This window comes from Anopheles arabiensis, chromosome 3 (assembly GCF_016920715.1).
Source record: "Anopheles arabiensis isolate DONGOLA chromosome 3, AaraD3, whole genome shotgun sequence".
Lineage (NCBI taxonomy): Eukaryota > Metazoa > Arthropoda > Insecta > Diptera > Culicidae > Anopheles > Anopheles arabiensis.
The window spans coordinates 66,946,158-66,961,712 of record NC_053518.1 but is presented as its reverse complement, the minus strand read 5'-3'; the positions used below and the strand labels follow the sequence as shown (position 1 = coordinate 66,961,712).

Sequence of the window (15,555 nt, the reverse complement as noted above, 5' to 3'; positions counted from 1 at the left end):
AGGTTCGCCAATCGGCTTCACGAAAGTTTCTTCTACGACGCCAAGCATGTGGAGTGTTATTTTCAACCTTTAGTACAACCGGTAGGTGGTCAGACGACAAGGCAGAGATGGTGACTGGATCGTTCATTCTATCAGGCATATTTGTCATGAATATATCTATGATGGACATGCTTCGGCCGTTGACGAAGGTAGGTTGAAACGGGTGAGCTATTGTGAACAGGCCATTTTGCGCAGCTTCCCACAATATCTGACCATTTTTGTTTCCTCGTTGATTGCCCCATACTTGATGTTTGGCATTTAGGTCTCCTGCAATGATGAAGTGTCCACTGGTGTTTGTGAGAGATCTCAGCTCTTGTCGAAGAACAGCTGATGTTCTATCAGAGTCCTTTGCTTGTTTGGGACAATATGCAGCAAGGAATTTGAAATTTCCTTGCGTCGTGAAGATCTCAATGCCAGCTGCTTCTATGAACCAGGTGTTAGGGAGCGTTAGCGTCCTAAATTTGACGTTGCGATGTACTGCAATGCCAATGCCACCCTGAGCGGTTTGTCTATCTAGCCTTATGAAGCTGTGATTAGGGAGGTTGAAGCTCATATGTGGTTGCAAATGCGTTTCAGTTACGGCTATCACATCAATCTTTTCCTCTTCAAGAAAATTTATGAACTCCAGCTTTTTTCTAAAGATGGAGCGGGCGTTCCAGGTAGCGGTCTTAAAATCCATTGGGAAGCGCTTCCATTATCAATTGGACCAGCGTAGTTATTTGCTGATCGCGAGGGAGATGTTTAATCTCGCTTTGATAGCGTTTCCACAACCGTGTGATGGTAGTGAAAAGGATCATATCTGGAGCTGTTTCCTCTACAGAAAGTTGCTCTCGCAATCGGTTGAGCTTGTCTTGGGCTGGTTGCCTGGTCGATGTTTTAATCGTCTCATTTTGGGTGTCCATTGCTTCTGCCGATGGACCAGAACAAGTTGGTTGCGAGTGTTGGGGCTTCATCTCTGAAACGTTAGGCTGTGGCTTCTTTTGGCTATGTTGTTTGCGAGGCAGCGACTGATGTTGCTGCAGCTGTTGGTGTTGTGTTATTTTATGTTGTTGCCCGGGTAACTGACCTTGTATTTCCTCACTGTGTTGCATTTGCACCATCGGGATTTGTTGGAGCACCGGTTGCTCCTGTGGTAATGATATTTGAACCTGCTGATGTTGTTGCAGAATTTGTTGCTGCAGCACGTTGATCTGCTGTTGTAGTTGTTCCACCTGCTGTTGGAGTGGATGTATGATCTGTTGGAACAACAATTGTTGTTGTTGTACCATCAGTGGCTGCTGCATCTGTAACGTTTGTTGAGCTTGCGGCTGATGTTGCAACGTGTGCAACGTTGGTTGTGGTAGTATTGTGACTGGTGTGTCTGTAGTTGGTGCAGATTGAGGTGCAGTCCAGTTTAGTCTTGAGCTCCATGCAGATGTAGTGGGCGCTGGAGCAGGGATGTAACGGGTAGTTCCTGATCGATATTTTTTGGAATCTCGATTCTCGATAAAATCACGCCTGGCTTTGCAGTTGTGATTGAGAGGGCTGTGATTTCCCTGGCAATTGGCGCAGATTCTTTGGTTTCCCAGTTCTTTAGAGCATTGATTTGACAAGTGTTCATCTCCACACTTCATGCATCGAGCCTTCATTGAACAATTATTTTTCCCGTGTCCAAACCGGAAGCAGTTTTTGCATTGTGTGACATCGTCACGTAATGGAAAGTAGCGTTCCCATCTGATGTTGATGGATTTGAGTCGCTTTACTTCCAGTAAATCATCGAGGGTTACCTGCCCTTTTGTAAAGGACACGATGAAGTTTTTGAAGCCTGCTTTTGTAGAAAAGCTACTGTCCAAAATGCGAATCGAGGCTGGACGGGGAAGATTTGTTTCTTGCAGCCACTGCTCGATCATGACTGGGGTGCCAAAACGCAACCCCTTGAGGATTACCTGGTACAGCTTGTCTCCAGGAAAATCGTGTGTGAAATATTCACGTTTCATTTGTTTCAGGCGACCAACAACTGTTTCAAAAGCCTCGCGCGAGATGCACGTGATTTTTGTAAAGTTTCCCTTGAGGAAACTAAATGTGACATTTAGTTTGCCACTGTTTGCAAGCGAGTTGAACTCAGCAAATTCCTCTTCTGAGAAATCTTTAACAATAACTGGAGGAATACGCTCCTTTTTGATTGTATTGTGTGGTGCCGCTGCCGCTGTTACGCTACCGTCACTCATACTAACACCTGCTTCACTCGGTGGAACCACCACCACTTCAGCCGAAGCCTTCTTCTTCGTCTCATTGTTTTTAATGCTATCGTTTTCAGCAGGGCGTTTACGATCACGGCTTGTGGCCGGATCCGCCGTAGTTTCCATTGTTGCCTCTCTCACACACCAGCTTTGGATACCCGTGCTAGCGTTTTAAGCGATTTACGCACACATTTGCAATGTATTGTCACACACGTTTAGGTTCGCCTTTACTGAGAGCAGAACAGAAACACGTCCGTTCTCGTCGAAAGCACGAGAGCGTCTCATGACAGATAGGGACGACAGTACGTGTGCTTATGCTGCTACGCCAAACACGGTTCACTAATCAATTGACACACGCATTCGATGGGTTTTTTTGTTTATGTTTTTTTATTCGTTTTCTGTGTTGGTTGCTCTGCTTTTTTCTTCTTCTCTTCTTCTATTTGTTAGCGCAAATATATTTGATCACTGTTTGCGTTTCCTTGTTTTATTTACTGTAAATTCACGAGTTTTTTTCCATTGTCGTACTATGTATATAATATATATTTTTTGCGGATGCTTTTCCTCATTTCCTTTCTCTCTTTCTTTCTTTTTCTTGCACTCACTATATATATAATGTTCGATTCATCACTCTTAAACTTCTGTTTATCTTCTTTTTTATCAGTTGTTTTGTTTTATACTTTGTTTGCCTTTTCTCGTTAGCTAAGTTTTGCTTTCGCCCTCAACATCATCGCGTGGTTCACTAACAAAGTGTTAATTGTTACGACATTCTTTCTTTTTTTCCCTTTTCTATCTCCTTTTTTCTATACATACATACAGTTATTCACGCGCGTTTTCTTTTCTTTTTTCATTTTGCTATATTTATGTTTTTTGCTTCTCTGATTTATATCTCTTCTCTTTGTAACGCTTTGCCTCACTCACACCTCATAATCAACAATAATCTTCAGATACACACGTGTTTGGGTGTTGTTTTTTTGTTGCTTCTCTATTTTGTTCAACTGCTTTCAATTACTTACAACTTTCACTGCGTGCAATTATTCGATACATCTCGCTCGCTCGTGAGATGTACGTTTTTCTTCTTCTCAGCACTACCGCCTGACAGTGTGTTTGTTCCTCCTCCTCCTCTTTGGGACATTTGCGTAATGAGAGTCACATGTCACAGTTTATGTACACTTTTGGAGGAAAAAGTATGCATTTTTTCTTGCTTTTTGCTTGCTTTGCTCAACTCCACCAATCGACAGCTCGCGCTTGGTTGCGTCACGAAACCAGACCAAACAACAACAGCTTTCCCTTTTCGTACAAAGTTACCAAATCGAGTTAAAATGTTATTTTTGTTTATTCGTCTAAAGGGATTAACAAACCTATCAACCAATTTAAGAGAAGGAGAAACAGCCAGAAAAGAACAAAAAATAAATTTAAGAAGTAATAAGTAGAAGTTTGTGGCAGCTATGCTGCAAGAAGGTGCTCACAAATCTAAGGTTCAAAAGGTATCAACCGTAATTTCCGTCCTTCGCTAGTCAAAATTGAATGCGAAAGCGGTCCAAAACAAAACAAAAACACACACACAAAGGGACAAACAGAGGCAGAAAGAAAACAAAACGAAGCGTCCATCTCAGATTTGTACCACCTGTATATTTTATTATCACACTTTCACATGTTCCCCCCTCACTACAACACCACTATCGGGGTAAGAGTATGCACGAGACGGCAGCTCTTCGTTTGGGGTTGTTTTTTTTTTGTAACAAATCCGAAACAGTTGTTGTCCCAGAGCAGCAGAATGGCAAGAAAACTATGTCCATACAATGGAGGAAAAAGGAACTAACTGATGAAGCATTTAAAGACAAAAATGGGGGGGGGGGAAACCTATCAAAACCATACACAATATACGTAGGAGGATCACATAGACATGAAAGAGTAGTGTTTCGCCGTTGCGTTTGTTTAATGTTAAAAAAAATTCGCTACAATAGCAATTATGGGTGATGGGAGAAAAACAAAAGCAAACAACCAAAACACACACACGCCCGCGCACCACAATAGCTACAAGAAGCACGTTGTGTCTTTGCCCCAATAGCACACAGCAAAGTACAGATGCCCGTAAAATACTACAAAACAGAGGGTGGTGCATAACAAAGGACAACACGATTCTTCCTCTAATTCCGAGGGGATGCAAAGTTGGATGGTTGAGGGTAGCAGCCAGCTCTTGCACGAAAATAGGAGAAAAAGGAAAAAGGAAATTATAACTTTTTAACGCCCCAGCTACGTGACACGTACACGGCACCATATATCACACACAATATATGAAAGCATACTCTCTGATTCTCATTTCTCTTCCCTCTACCGCTCTTCTAGCCCCTTTGTGTGGCGAAGGTTACACCGATAACACAACAGTGGTACGTTTTGTTTAGTGGGTCAAGGTTTGTTAACGTTTTTTTTTTCATTTTTTTCTGTTTCCTGTTTTCTTTTTCCGTTTTCATACTGTTTAGTTTTGCAAATTTATGTGTGTGTGCAAAAGTATGATACAATCCTTCCAAGCAGCTCTGTGTGTGTTTTTTATATCGTTCTTTCGCTTGCGACTAGCCTAGGGCTTATAATGTTGTAACGGTTGCTTCCTAAAATAATTACGTGCATTTAGTAAAGACAACAAACCAAAACAAAGGGTTTCATGTTTTAAAAAGCGCGCACGGTCACACACAGACAAACGCATATATCCAAAATGGGTAAATATAGGAAAACCTAACCGAGAATCAAAATCAAGCGTTCAAATGGGGGAGGGGGGGGAACAACTGAAAAAGGATATCTGCCTGCTACTAACTGTGTGTGCTAAGCTCTCTCTATCTCTCTATCTCTCTTTCTCCCGTTCGTATCAGCGGTAGATAACAAAACCTACTTTTGGCTACCATCTTTTTTCGATTAATTTAAATGTGGCGCGGTCGGGACTTCTCTCTATCTCTCTCTCTCTCACACACACACTCACACACCAAGTAGAGCATCTATTTTGCTACAACACGAGCGACGGCGAAGACTCTTCTTTGCGTATGTGTGTGTGTTTGTTGGTTGAGGGGGCAGTTGAAATTGGTCGAATTGCTCTCGTCTCGTATTTCGGCTCTTACTAAGGTAAAGGCGTCCCGCTGCGCCGACACTACACCACATCGACCTCCCTCGACCACGTTCGACCGATGGGGCGACCCGAAGCGTTACGAGGGTTATAAATTATTAGTTGAACCGCTAGTTATTAAGTCGAACGACGCGTTGCTTCAGATCCAACACGCTAATCGTTCACATTCAACACCACACACACGCACACACCACCATCATTCCGTCATATCTGCATCAGCATTCACGATCATGATCATCAGTTGGTGTACTCCCACCAATCCTTCTCGTAGCCTTCGTGCACGTGGTCCAGCAACACTTTCCGACGCTTCTCGCAGTATCTGGCCAACAGAAAGGATTATTAGTAACGATCACCTTCGACAACGTCCGCTCTCGCTTGAGCTCACCTGTACTTATCCTGCACTTTCTGCTTAATGTCCGCCAAATTTTCCGACGTTATATCACGCTCCAAGTACTCGGACAGGGTTTCCGTCGCCGTTTCCAGATCCTTCTGGTTCTCCTCGAAGATCAGGGACTGATTATTCTTTCTAAGATAGTAGGCAAACACGTAAGTGCACATGAGTGTTTGACGACACTGGCAGAGAATGTCCACAGCTTTCTTCAGAAATTGGACCTGCAATTGGAAGTTAAGGCGCGACACACGATTAGGAGCATTGATTTTTGGGAATTGGTTATACGAAAAAGCTCTATGTGGCGCTAACAGCAGTACCTCAATCCAAGACATGTTATGCTGCTGCATTTCCTCCATCTTCTCCTTGACGGCAGCGTACAGCTTGTGCTCAAACTTGAGCGACTGCATGTGGTTAATGTAGCGATTGTAGTAATGGAGATATCTGTGGCGAAGCAAAAAAAAAAATGATGGAGATATTAAAGCGTCGTTTTAACGATAGTCTTTCCATGAAAAGAGCAAAATCACTCTACCTTGCCAGAGTGGAGCGCAGCTTCTCCTGCGCGTCACGTGCCGCACGGGCCTCATCCTCGTCGTACCGGTTGCAGTTGTACCAGGACGAACCGTGCGGTTCCCAAGATCCAAGACATACCCAACAGAAGTCATGTTTGCAATTTTGATTTTTGCATACCTAAATCAAGAGACAGAGCAAGAAAGACCCATTTTAATGGTCACTTGTGTGGTATGTAAACCCTTCCCACGCGTACTACTACACCCTTACCATATGGTTACAGCCACCGTCCTTCTCGATTGTGACGTTACACTTCGGGCACTCCTTCGTGTTGGCGGCGATCCAGTTGGAAGTTTCCGAATCGTCGTCACACTTTTTGATCCACTTCTTCAGCAACCGGCACTGTACCGGGTCGTGCCAGTTTTCGCCACACTCGAAGCAGAACACGTGGTTGCACTTGCAGACAACCGGTCGCGGATCGACGTACTGCACCCGGATCGCGTACGTGCAGTCGGCCGACGGGCACCATCGTAACAATCGATTGCACTGCATTTTTATAAAAAAAGAGGAAGAAACAGAGATAGGGTCAGAGACATCGCTGGGTAGGGCGTTTGAAATTAGTAAACAACGCCTCGGTGATCGGTGATTAGTGCCGATGATGATGATGATGCTGATATTCATCTACAACACAACACAACACAGCGGGACGGTGGGTTTTACCTCCACGAAACTGTTGGTGATAAGGTGCTGGTATTTGAGCCGGACGCGCGGATCCTGCACCAGCCGCATCACCGTTACGTCATCGACCAGAATATCACATCCGTGGGCGGCACACGCTATCGACTGGCCGAGCCCCTCCTCGACGATCTTGGTGGTCAGGTACTCTTGCCAGCACTGCGTACAGAAACGGTGTCCGCATTCCAGACCGGTCATCATCTGTGAAAGTTTGGACAATTGATAGACATTAAATAATTAAAACCCTTTAAAAGAATATTTTCTCTTGCGCAGGAATTCCAAAAATAAGTTTAATAACAAAAACACGCAGTTTTCTTTGCACCTATCAAAAGATTACAAGTAAAGATTTGTGTTAACCAGACTACAGCGGATGGCAATACTTGCACGAAAAATATTCGCCAAACTCTGCTCGATTTTTCATGGGAAACAGTGATTTTCACAGGAGTTTTAAAGCAGAAATAGTTCCATGGAACGTGAAGTATCAAATAAATAAACCAAGAGTAAAAATGTGTGCAAGTTCTATGAAACATATGAACGGCTAAGAGCCGCCATCTCGAAATCAAAGGGCCGCATGCGGCTCGCGAGCCGTACTTTGCGCGTTCGCTGCCTTAAGTAATAATGATATTGGGGCCTTTCACGATTCTTGTCAGCTTTTGTGTGTGGAGTTTGACAGTTGGCGGCTGAAATCATGTCAACACTGCATATAAAACCACTCACAAAACTAGCCTGCAATTTTCAGTCTAGATTATTCTAGCCTTAGATAGAATTAGGCTAGAATTAGATTCGAGTACCTGCTCGAAACAATGTCAAAACAAAGTCGTGGTTTTTTCATTCTCTCAAGGTGCATAAAAATGAGATCAGGTGGAGGAATTTAGAATCTAAGTGTAAATAGACCATGTGATCTCGTCCCATATAAAGTGAAATCTCTCTAAGGTGAATCTTCACGGCCAAGCTACACATACCGGACAACGGACGATGCCATAAATTTCTTAACGCCAACTGTCAAATCCCCAACAAAATCGGCCCGCTGTGATCCGACGCGAATCTCTTGTCTGCGGTCCTACATTTTATGGCATCGTCCGATGACGTCCGATACGTGTAGCTTGGGCGTCAAGGGACCGTCAACTTTGAGATATATTCATGTTGAGGAAAACTAATGAAGTAGTTGCTATGAAATTTACTAGATACCACAAAAAAAACCTGGTATCCTTAAACCAATATTTTTGTGAACTGTTGTTCAAACATTTATCTTAGAGAATTTTGGCTGCCAAATCGCATATGCAGCTTGAAGAACATTTGCCTTAGAGAGACATTCATCTTGAAGAGATACACAATATATGGAATATGACGGGACCGTTAAAATATTCATCTTAAAGAAACAATTCATCTTGAAGAGACTACAACTTAGAGAGATTTCACTGTAGTTTGACAACTATTTTATGAATCACAAAAACACCATTTGACAGAACGGATAAAGTTAATTTCCATATACATTGGTGTCCTCATCGAAGATATTGTATCAAAACATAGATGAACGTTAAGTCGTTCAGATTTGATATAGCTTATAATTAGCAATATTTCACGTGTTTTAAGAACTTTTAGCGTGTATAATATAGATTTTAAGAGTGTTTTTTGTATTCGTCAAGTTGCCAGAAAACTTGTTCGAGCAAAAGTTTCCACCCGCCCTGTGAAAAAATGACATTTTAATTTGGATATAAAAAACAGGCTATGAGACAACCTGGTCTACATAAACTTTTGAAATTTGTATGCAAGGATTGACAAATGGTTCCCACAATGTCGCCCAGCAGAAATGAAAATAAACCTCCTAAAAATATACGCCTAGGGATAAGCCCACATGTATGTTATACCCACATTGATAGCTGCTCGGAAACTGCTATACAATTCAAACAGCTGACAGGCTGAAATTCGAACCTACTGTCTTTAAAGAGAAAAGGGCCCATTGATTGATTGGAACTGAAATTACAATTAACATTAACTTTACATGGCTGAATAATATCATAATCTTTCATACAGACTAAACATTTAGGGCTTGCAACTAAACGTGAAATACATATCATTATAGTTTAAAACAAATACAATTTGAGTTTTTAACTAGAAAGTTAAAATTCAAATTCTTCTCATGTGATACAGCGTTCTTAAAAGATAAAAATTTGCCATTATTGACAAAAAATCTTCAATTTTGCCATGATTCTTTAAACTCGCTCGTTTGTACATTCCTTCACAATTGCATTCAGTTCATTGCAAAAATAGAACTTCTCGCATTGAATGATACCAAATGGTAGAAAAAAGCAGAAAAAACACAATTCCACCTCAATAAACAAAACATCAACCAATTCCAATTCCTCAGAATGTAATGCAACTCTCTGATGGCCTTGAAGCCGTCCCATCCTACAAAATCAAACGCACACACGATACAAAATTCACACCAGAAACGATCGCAGCGGGTGCCCCCGCCTGCGACCGCACTGACTTTTGGCTACATTCGCCACTGTTTTTGTTTTGCTACAGCACTTGCTGCAGCAGTAGCAGCGAGAGGTGTTTTTGGCAAAATGCACGCTTAAGCTCTCAGTAGGGACGAGCAGGGGGGTGTTTAAATTTAACCACCCAGTGGACGGGCAACACACCGCAGGATGTGGTCGGAGTGTGTACATTCAAAATAAAACGCGCCAAACACCGTCGATCAACCACAGCACGCCAATCTTAATACTACGCCATAGAACTACGGTGTGAACCCAAACACACCGAGCTGGGTAGCTGCTGCTGGGGTGCGCTTGAAAGGGCAAGGAAGCGAAAGATTCACTTTCAAAGGGCACACACCGCAGCAGTACGTTCGTCCTGTTGGCGAAGATCACCGTGCCGCGGGATCAAAGGGTAAACATCCCCCTACTTGGGTGGGGCGAAAATCCAAAAAAAGGAAACAAAGAAACACGCGCTTACACTGGGAGGAAACGTTGAGTAGCAGATTTCACAATCCTCTGTTCTGGACTTTTTGATCTGCAAATAGAAAGAAGAAGTGAAAACGACGGTGAATGAAAATGGTCACTGTTGTGTTGGGGTGGAAAATTCCTTCCTCCCACCTACCTTTGGCTTGAGTGCTATACTTGGCTTTCGAAACGGATTGATCACGTGCGCATCCTTAAATAGCTTATCCTGATCGCCATCGTAGAATCGTTCCATCAGCTTTTCCTTGTCCCATTTGAAATGGTTCAGCAGAATCCGGGTAATGGTGGCTGGGATCTGGATGGGGGTTGAAGTAGAAAAGAAAGATATATAATAATTGTATTAATTTAGGGTTTAAGAGCTTCATTTGGAGAAGCGAGATATGATATTTTGTAACATTCTATGATCGCGCTTAGTTATTCCTTCCTGCAGTCCTATACGCAGTTTGCTCCTCCTAAAGGCCCTTTACATCATTTCGATATGTTTCCATTCTAATACTTTGTCTCACTTTGACCATTTCTAAATAAATTAAATCTTTGGGGCACTATTCATGTTTGAATATGCGAAGTGTGCAAAAATTATTATTTTTAATAAGCAAATGAATCCAAATTTCTCATTTATTACTTATTTAAATTTAATTTATAAAAATATAAATAATTTATAATTATCCCTAAACAAATTTAAATTGATTTATAATCAAAACTAAAGAGTGGAGCATTTGTTTGTTTAGAAGCGATGCATTTATGCAAAAAGGCTGTATAGATTAGATGTTCGAGAAAAGTATGCAATTTTATTAACTGGTTTAGGTAAAAGAAACGTAATTGTGTCCAAAAATGTAAGATAAGAAAGTACCGGGAAATGAAAATTCCCTCCTAGAAACCTTTCAAAATTCTGTTTAATCTGGATGTAGGTCGCTAGAATTCTAGCTAATCTGGTTAGCAGTAGTTTGATAGGATTTATTGGAATTATTGATTTTAGATAGATTGTAATGAATTATAAATCGATAGAATGGTAACAAAGTTTTCAATGAAAATGTTCTTTAAAATAACATTGAAATGCTCATATTGGCTGTAAAGCACTTTGCTAATTGGTTGAAAGTTGAGAAAATCAGTCACCTATTGTTTCATGTTTACTTCCCATTTAGGATCAAGGTATGAAATGTACTCTCAACAGCATTTCCACTTTCAAACCTCCTCTATTATCAGCAGCTTCAGCTTCTACTTATCCATTTTCTATTATAATTCAAATGATTTTGTTTAATTTTGCGACATACTATTGCTGCCGTTTCCCTATTCTATGATAGGCCGGTCTCGCCAGAGTTTAAGGCTGACGTTTTTATAGTTGGTTTCATGGTTGGATTTTCCAAGTCACTTTCGAATGTAAACTAGAACTAGGCAATGTTCAGCATGATTTTCGCCACTTTAACGGTATTTTTGCCATTGTTTTTTCACCGGGGTTTAGAAGTCTCATATCATCAAAATTCATACAACATTTTTAAAATTTATATTACATGGATGTTGATACATTTTTTTTATATCAAAAGAGTACCAATTTGAAAATGATGAAGGTTTAGCATTAATCTTATGTGCCGTTTAAAGCGAAAATCTGATTAAAATGCATCAAAAATGCATGTAATATTACAGGGGTTTCCAAATCAGTTTCTAATGTAAACATTGTTATTCAACGCATGCAAAATGTTGTTCCGCATCGATCTGGCGTTTCATTTCCTTCTTTCCATCTTTCATTTCTACAGCATGAATTTCAACACGTCTCAAGCTAAATTGAGTTTGACAGTTCTTTGTTAAGTGTGGAAAATCATGTGTTGAAACTGGAATTTCATTTTGAAACAAATAAACCATTTCACAGTTGTTGAAAAACATCTTGAATGCGATGAATAACTATGTTTACATTCCAAACTGACTTAGAAAACCCTTTAATTTTGAAAATGGTGTACACATCTCGATGAAGGGTGAAAAAACCATGGCAATAGACCGTCGAAGTGTTTGGAAATCAAACTGAAGAAATAAAAAAATATATGTAATGATGAAAATGAAACGTGAAAAACAACGGTTTACACTCTAAAATGGCTTGGAAACACCTGCATTGTTAACAGTTGCTTAACGATCATTTTAACACATTGTTATGCCACTTTTGATTCTTAAATTAAGGCCATAAAGGCTTTCCTGCTTATAATGTTCTGTTTTGACAAATACTTGTCCATAAAAGTGTCCGTCTTTTATTGTTTTTGCATTTTATTTTTATTTTTAGACCCTTTGCATGTCTTCACTACATCATCAGCTAAAAGAAAGCAAGTCCTGATTCATACTCCCAAACATAATCCTTTGGTAGATCATCTATTTCGTTCACGTGTGTAATTCCTTATATTGTGTGTGTTTTGTTTGCGTTTACTTTCTGCTTCAGCATTTTCCTTCCAGCGCAATGCACAATGCACAACAAAAACACACACGCAACTGTTCAGTACAGTGTGGTCCGTGTGTTTATGTGTGCGGTGTGGTAGTATACCCTCGTTTGAAAACACCTTGACCGTCGCGTAGTGGGGGGGGGAGGCCGTCGTCGTCATTCGTCTCACAAGCAGCACACGCACACGCGCGTTTGAACACGCACAACCATCCCCCACCAGTGAGCCAACACACAACAGTGAAGTGGAGAAGGCAAAAAAACCTAATACGCAAATTGTGTTGATGTCACACACATACACAGAGAGAAACAAAGACACAATACCAAAAACAAGCTCAGCTGACTCTCTACAGTGGGAGTGGGGTATGTTGAATTTTGGGGGTTGGGTGCGCTTAAAATCATAACGCAATTATATCGAAATGACGAAATAATAGACCACACAGTCGTGCGGATTTCGCAGAATAATTACAGCGCAGGCGGTTACGGGGCCAAGGGTGGGAGATGTTTATGCTTGGCCACCCCAACTCCCAAACAATTCATGCGACATGCGAACAAAGTTCTGGGGGTTGGTTGGGTGGGGTGGTGCTGGCAAGAAGAAGGTTTAATCATATGCACAAATGATTTTCCATAATGAGCACACCAAGGAGGACAGTTTGAGCGGGTGTTTTACGTGCGGGAGGGGCAGGGGCGATACATACACATATACACCCAAAAGTCGTACACAAAATGACCTAGATATGGGCGCGCGCACACAAAAACACAACACACAAGTTGACAGTTTGCTGGTGCTGCTGCTGCTGGTCCGTCCACTGACTCCGCACACAAAAGCCAAAACAAAGGAGGCGCACAGGGTGACACACAAACTCACACACAAAAATCGCAGCAGCAAACAAGTAGGCTGTCTTGTGTGTTTGGAGCACAAGGGGCGAAAAAAGGTGTCACACACCTTCTGGCCACAGGCGCTGGCCACTCACAAGGATTTTCCTCAACCCTTTGCACACACACACACACACACACACAACACTCGAATAATGACCTCGAATTTTCTACCGCCCTGGGTGAACCACACACACACACACACACACACACACACACACACACACACACACACACACACACACACACAACCTCTTTGAGGGGGGTCAAACAGACGAACCCCCCCATTCCGCCCATCGCGACCTTTCCCTCCCCCTCAAAAACTCACCTCCACAACCGTGTTGACGTCCTTGATGCAGTCGACCATATGCTGGACGATCTCGTCCGTCGTCAGCACATCGTACGGGTACTCGTCCGTCTCCTGGCCGCGGTCGCGCGGATTGTTGATATCGACGTCCATCGCGAAATCGTCGTCCCCGCTGGACACGTTGCCCGAGTCGTGCTCCTCGAAGCTTTCATCGTCGGAATCCATGTTCCCCGCGCTCGGTGGCACCTGAGACTTCCGCGGGGCCAAAGCACAACACAGCCGAGACCGTCAAGGCCTTCCTTCACTTCACTTCACAAAACGGCTGTGTGTTGTTGTTGTGACTGTTGTGACTGGCCTACACACACGCGCTTGGGTTGATGATCCGCCGTGCGTGTGTGCGTGTCTCTCTGTGTGTGTATTTACACGTAGCGCTTGAAACGAACTTGAATCCAACTCGCTAATTCGCGACCGCCAGAGGGGGAGGAAGGGAGAGTGATGATTGGTCACCAGATTCTTCACGCGCGTCACACTCACACTGTGCAGCTCCTTCCCGTTGACTGCGCGTTTTGCACGATTTGCTCACGGAAGTGGTTGATGTGTGTTGTGCAAATTTGTGATGCAGATCTTGGGAGGATGGGTGGGCGGCGCTGCGGGTGAGCTTTTCCGTCTACTCTACGAGACACACACTCACACACAAACTGCTTCTCCGCCCTGTAGACGGCCACACACCGTGTGTGTATGTCACCTTCACACGCCTTTTTCACTTCGAATTTTCCAACACCACACTTTTCGCAGATCGGTGTCACACTGCCACGGCACACTGTGCTTCCTCCTCTTGTGCAGCACACCCTACACTACCTACACACACTGAGCGCGCACGTAGTGTGTGTGTGTTTCGAATCAATTTTGGCTTCTCGTTCGCTCTTGCTACCTTCTTTTAGTTTTTTCTAAAGTGGGAATAATTAAGCAACCAAAAAAACACTCCAAAATTTTACAAACGTGTGCGTGTGCGTGTGGGTATGTGGAGAAGGAACAACAACCTCCTTCCCGATGCGACGATGTACTTCGATTTGGCTGCAGTGACACCACGAAAAACCCCGAAATCTCGCTCGTCGATGGTAAAACGCAATCGAAATTTCAACACACAAACGCCACGGGATAGTGTGTGCGAGAGAGCGAGACCGAATGATCCTATCCTGCAGACGAGCTACACGGAACAAATAAAAGCACACACACGCGATAGAAGGGTGCCCCAGAAAAACGACGTTCTCTGACGTTCCGTGCGTGTGTGTGTGTTTTAGAGCACACACGTACACACACCACTGGCGCACTGGCGCACAGTGACAGCTGAACGTGTGTGTGTGCGCGCACACACCGTGCCTTTACTCACACTGCTTTGCCCACGGGTCTTGCTGTAGTTTTACACGCACGCACACACACACTAGGTCACACGCACACACGGGGACAGTGTTGGTATGTTTTTTTTCACTTCCTAGAAACTTTTCTTCACCTCTGCTGTGCTGGGAAAAAACAATCGTTTCACTCGCTTGAGTACGTGAGGGGGGTGTTGGTGTTGGTACACGGTTGCAATTGCACGGTGCAGGTTTTCTGTTCGTCCGCAAACCAGCAAAAACCCACTGGCAAATGCTAATTTTGGTTGCGCCTTTCGCACACTCGCTCCGTTGTTTCTCTCTGTGCCTGTGGTTTTCTGGCTGGTGGTGCAACAAAAGTCAAACTGCAAAGATATTCGATCCCCGAGCGCTGGTTGTATAAACCGGACCGACGAGCGCCCCGTACAACATGGCGAGGGTCTTTGACGTTCGAATATCGCTGCATCTCGCTCATTTGCTCTAGGGTAACTGTACCAGTTTTCGGCAGTGTACCTATTTTCGGCAGGGTAGCTAAAACGTGAAATTCTGCACAAACGCGGTAGAAATTTTCACAAAACACAATTTTGTAGTGAAAGTGTACTTATTTGTTATTCACATAC

At 42.9% G+C, this 15,555-nt stretch overlaps 1 protein-coding gene across 3 annotated transcripts; it reads right to left on the bottom strand.

The window, feature by feature from the left end:
• Window positions 1-3,995: 3,995 nt before the first annotated feature.
• LOC120900324 (E3 ubiquitin-protein ligase ariadne-1) lies at window positions 3,996-15,300 on the bottom strand. 3 transcript variants are annotated; one of them, XM_040307158.1, is made up of 10 exons: window positions 14,956-15,300; window positions 13,587-14,512; window positions 10,106-10,261; window positions 9,962-10,018; window positions 6,989-7,204; window positions 6,539-6,814; window positions 6,291-6,448; window positions 6,079-6,202; window positions 5,756-5,982; window positions 3,996-5,689 (listed from the first exon to the last, which is right to left on the bottom strand). In XM_040307158.1, exons 2-10 carry the CDS (start codon window positions 13,788-13,790, stop codon window positions 5,608-5,610), a joined length of 1,500 nt encoding a protein of 499 aa, XP_040163092.1. In that variant the 5' UTR covers window positions 13,791-14,512; window positions 14,956-15,300; the 3' UTR covers window positions 3,996-5,607. The 3 variants fall into 3 exon arrangements, with proteins under 3 accessions (XP_040163092.1, XP_040163093.1, XP_040163089.1); XM_040307159.1 differs by having other exon boundaries at window positions 15,076-15,300; XM_040307155.1 differs by having other exon boundaries at window positions 13,587-15,300.
• Between the last annotated feature and the right edge of the window lie 255 nt (window positions 15,301-15,555).

Bases quoted from the DNA above. Each gene is read 5' to 3' on its own strand.
- LOC120900324 (XM_040307155.1), bottom strand. From the start codon at position 13,790: ATGGATTCCGACGATGAAAGCTTCGAGGAGCACGACTCGGGCAACGTG. The intron at 6,815-6,988 runs GTAAAACCCACC...ATAAAAATGCAG, and splicing joins TCACCAACAGTTTCGTGGAG to TGCAATCGATTGTTACGATG. The intron at 5,983-6,078 runs GTACTGCTGTTA...TTCCAATTGCAG, and splicing joins ATAACATGTCTTGGATTGAG to GTCCAATTTCTGAAGAAAGC.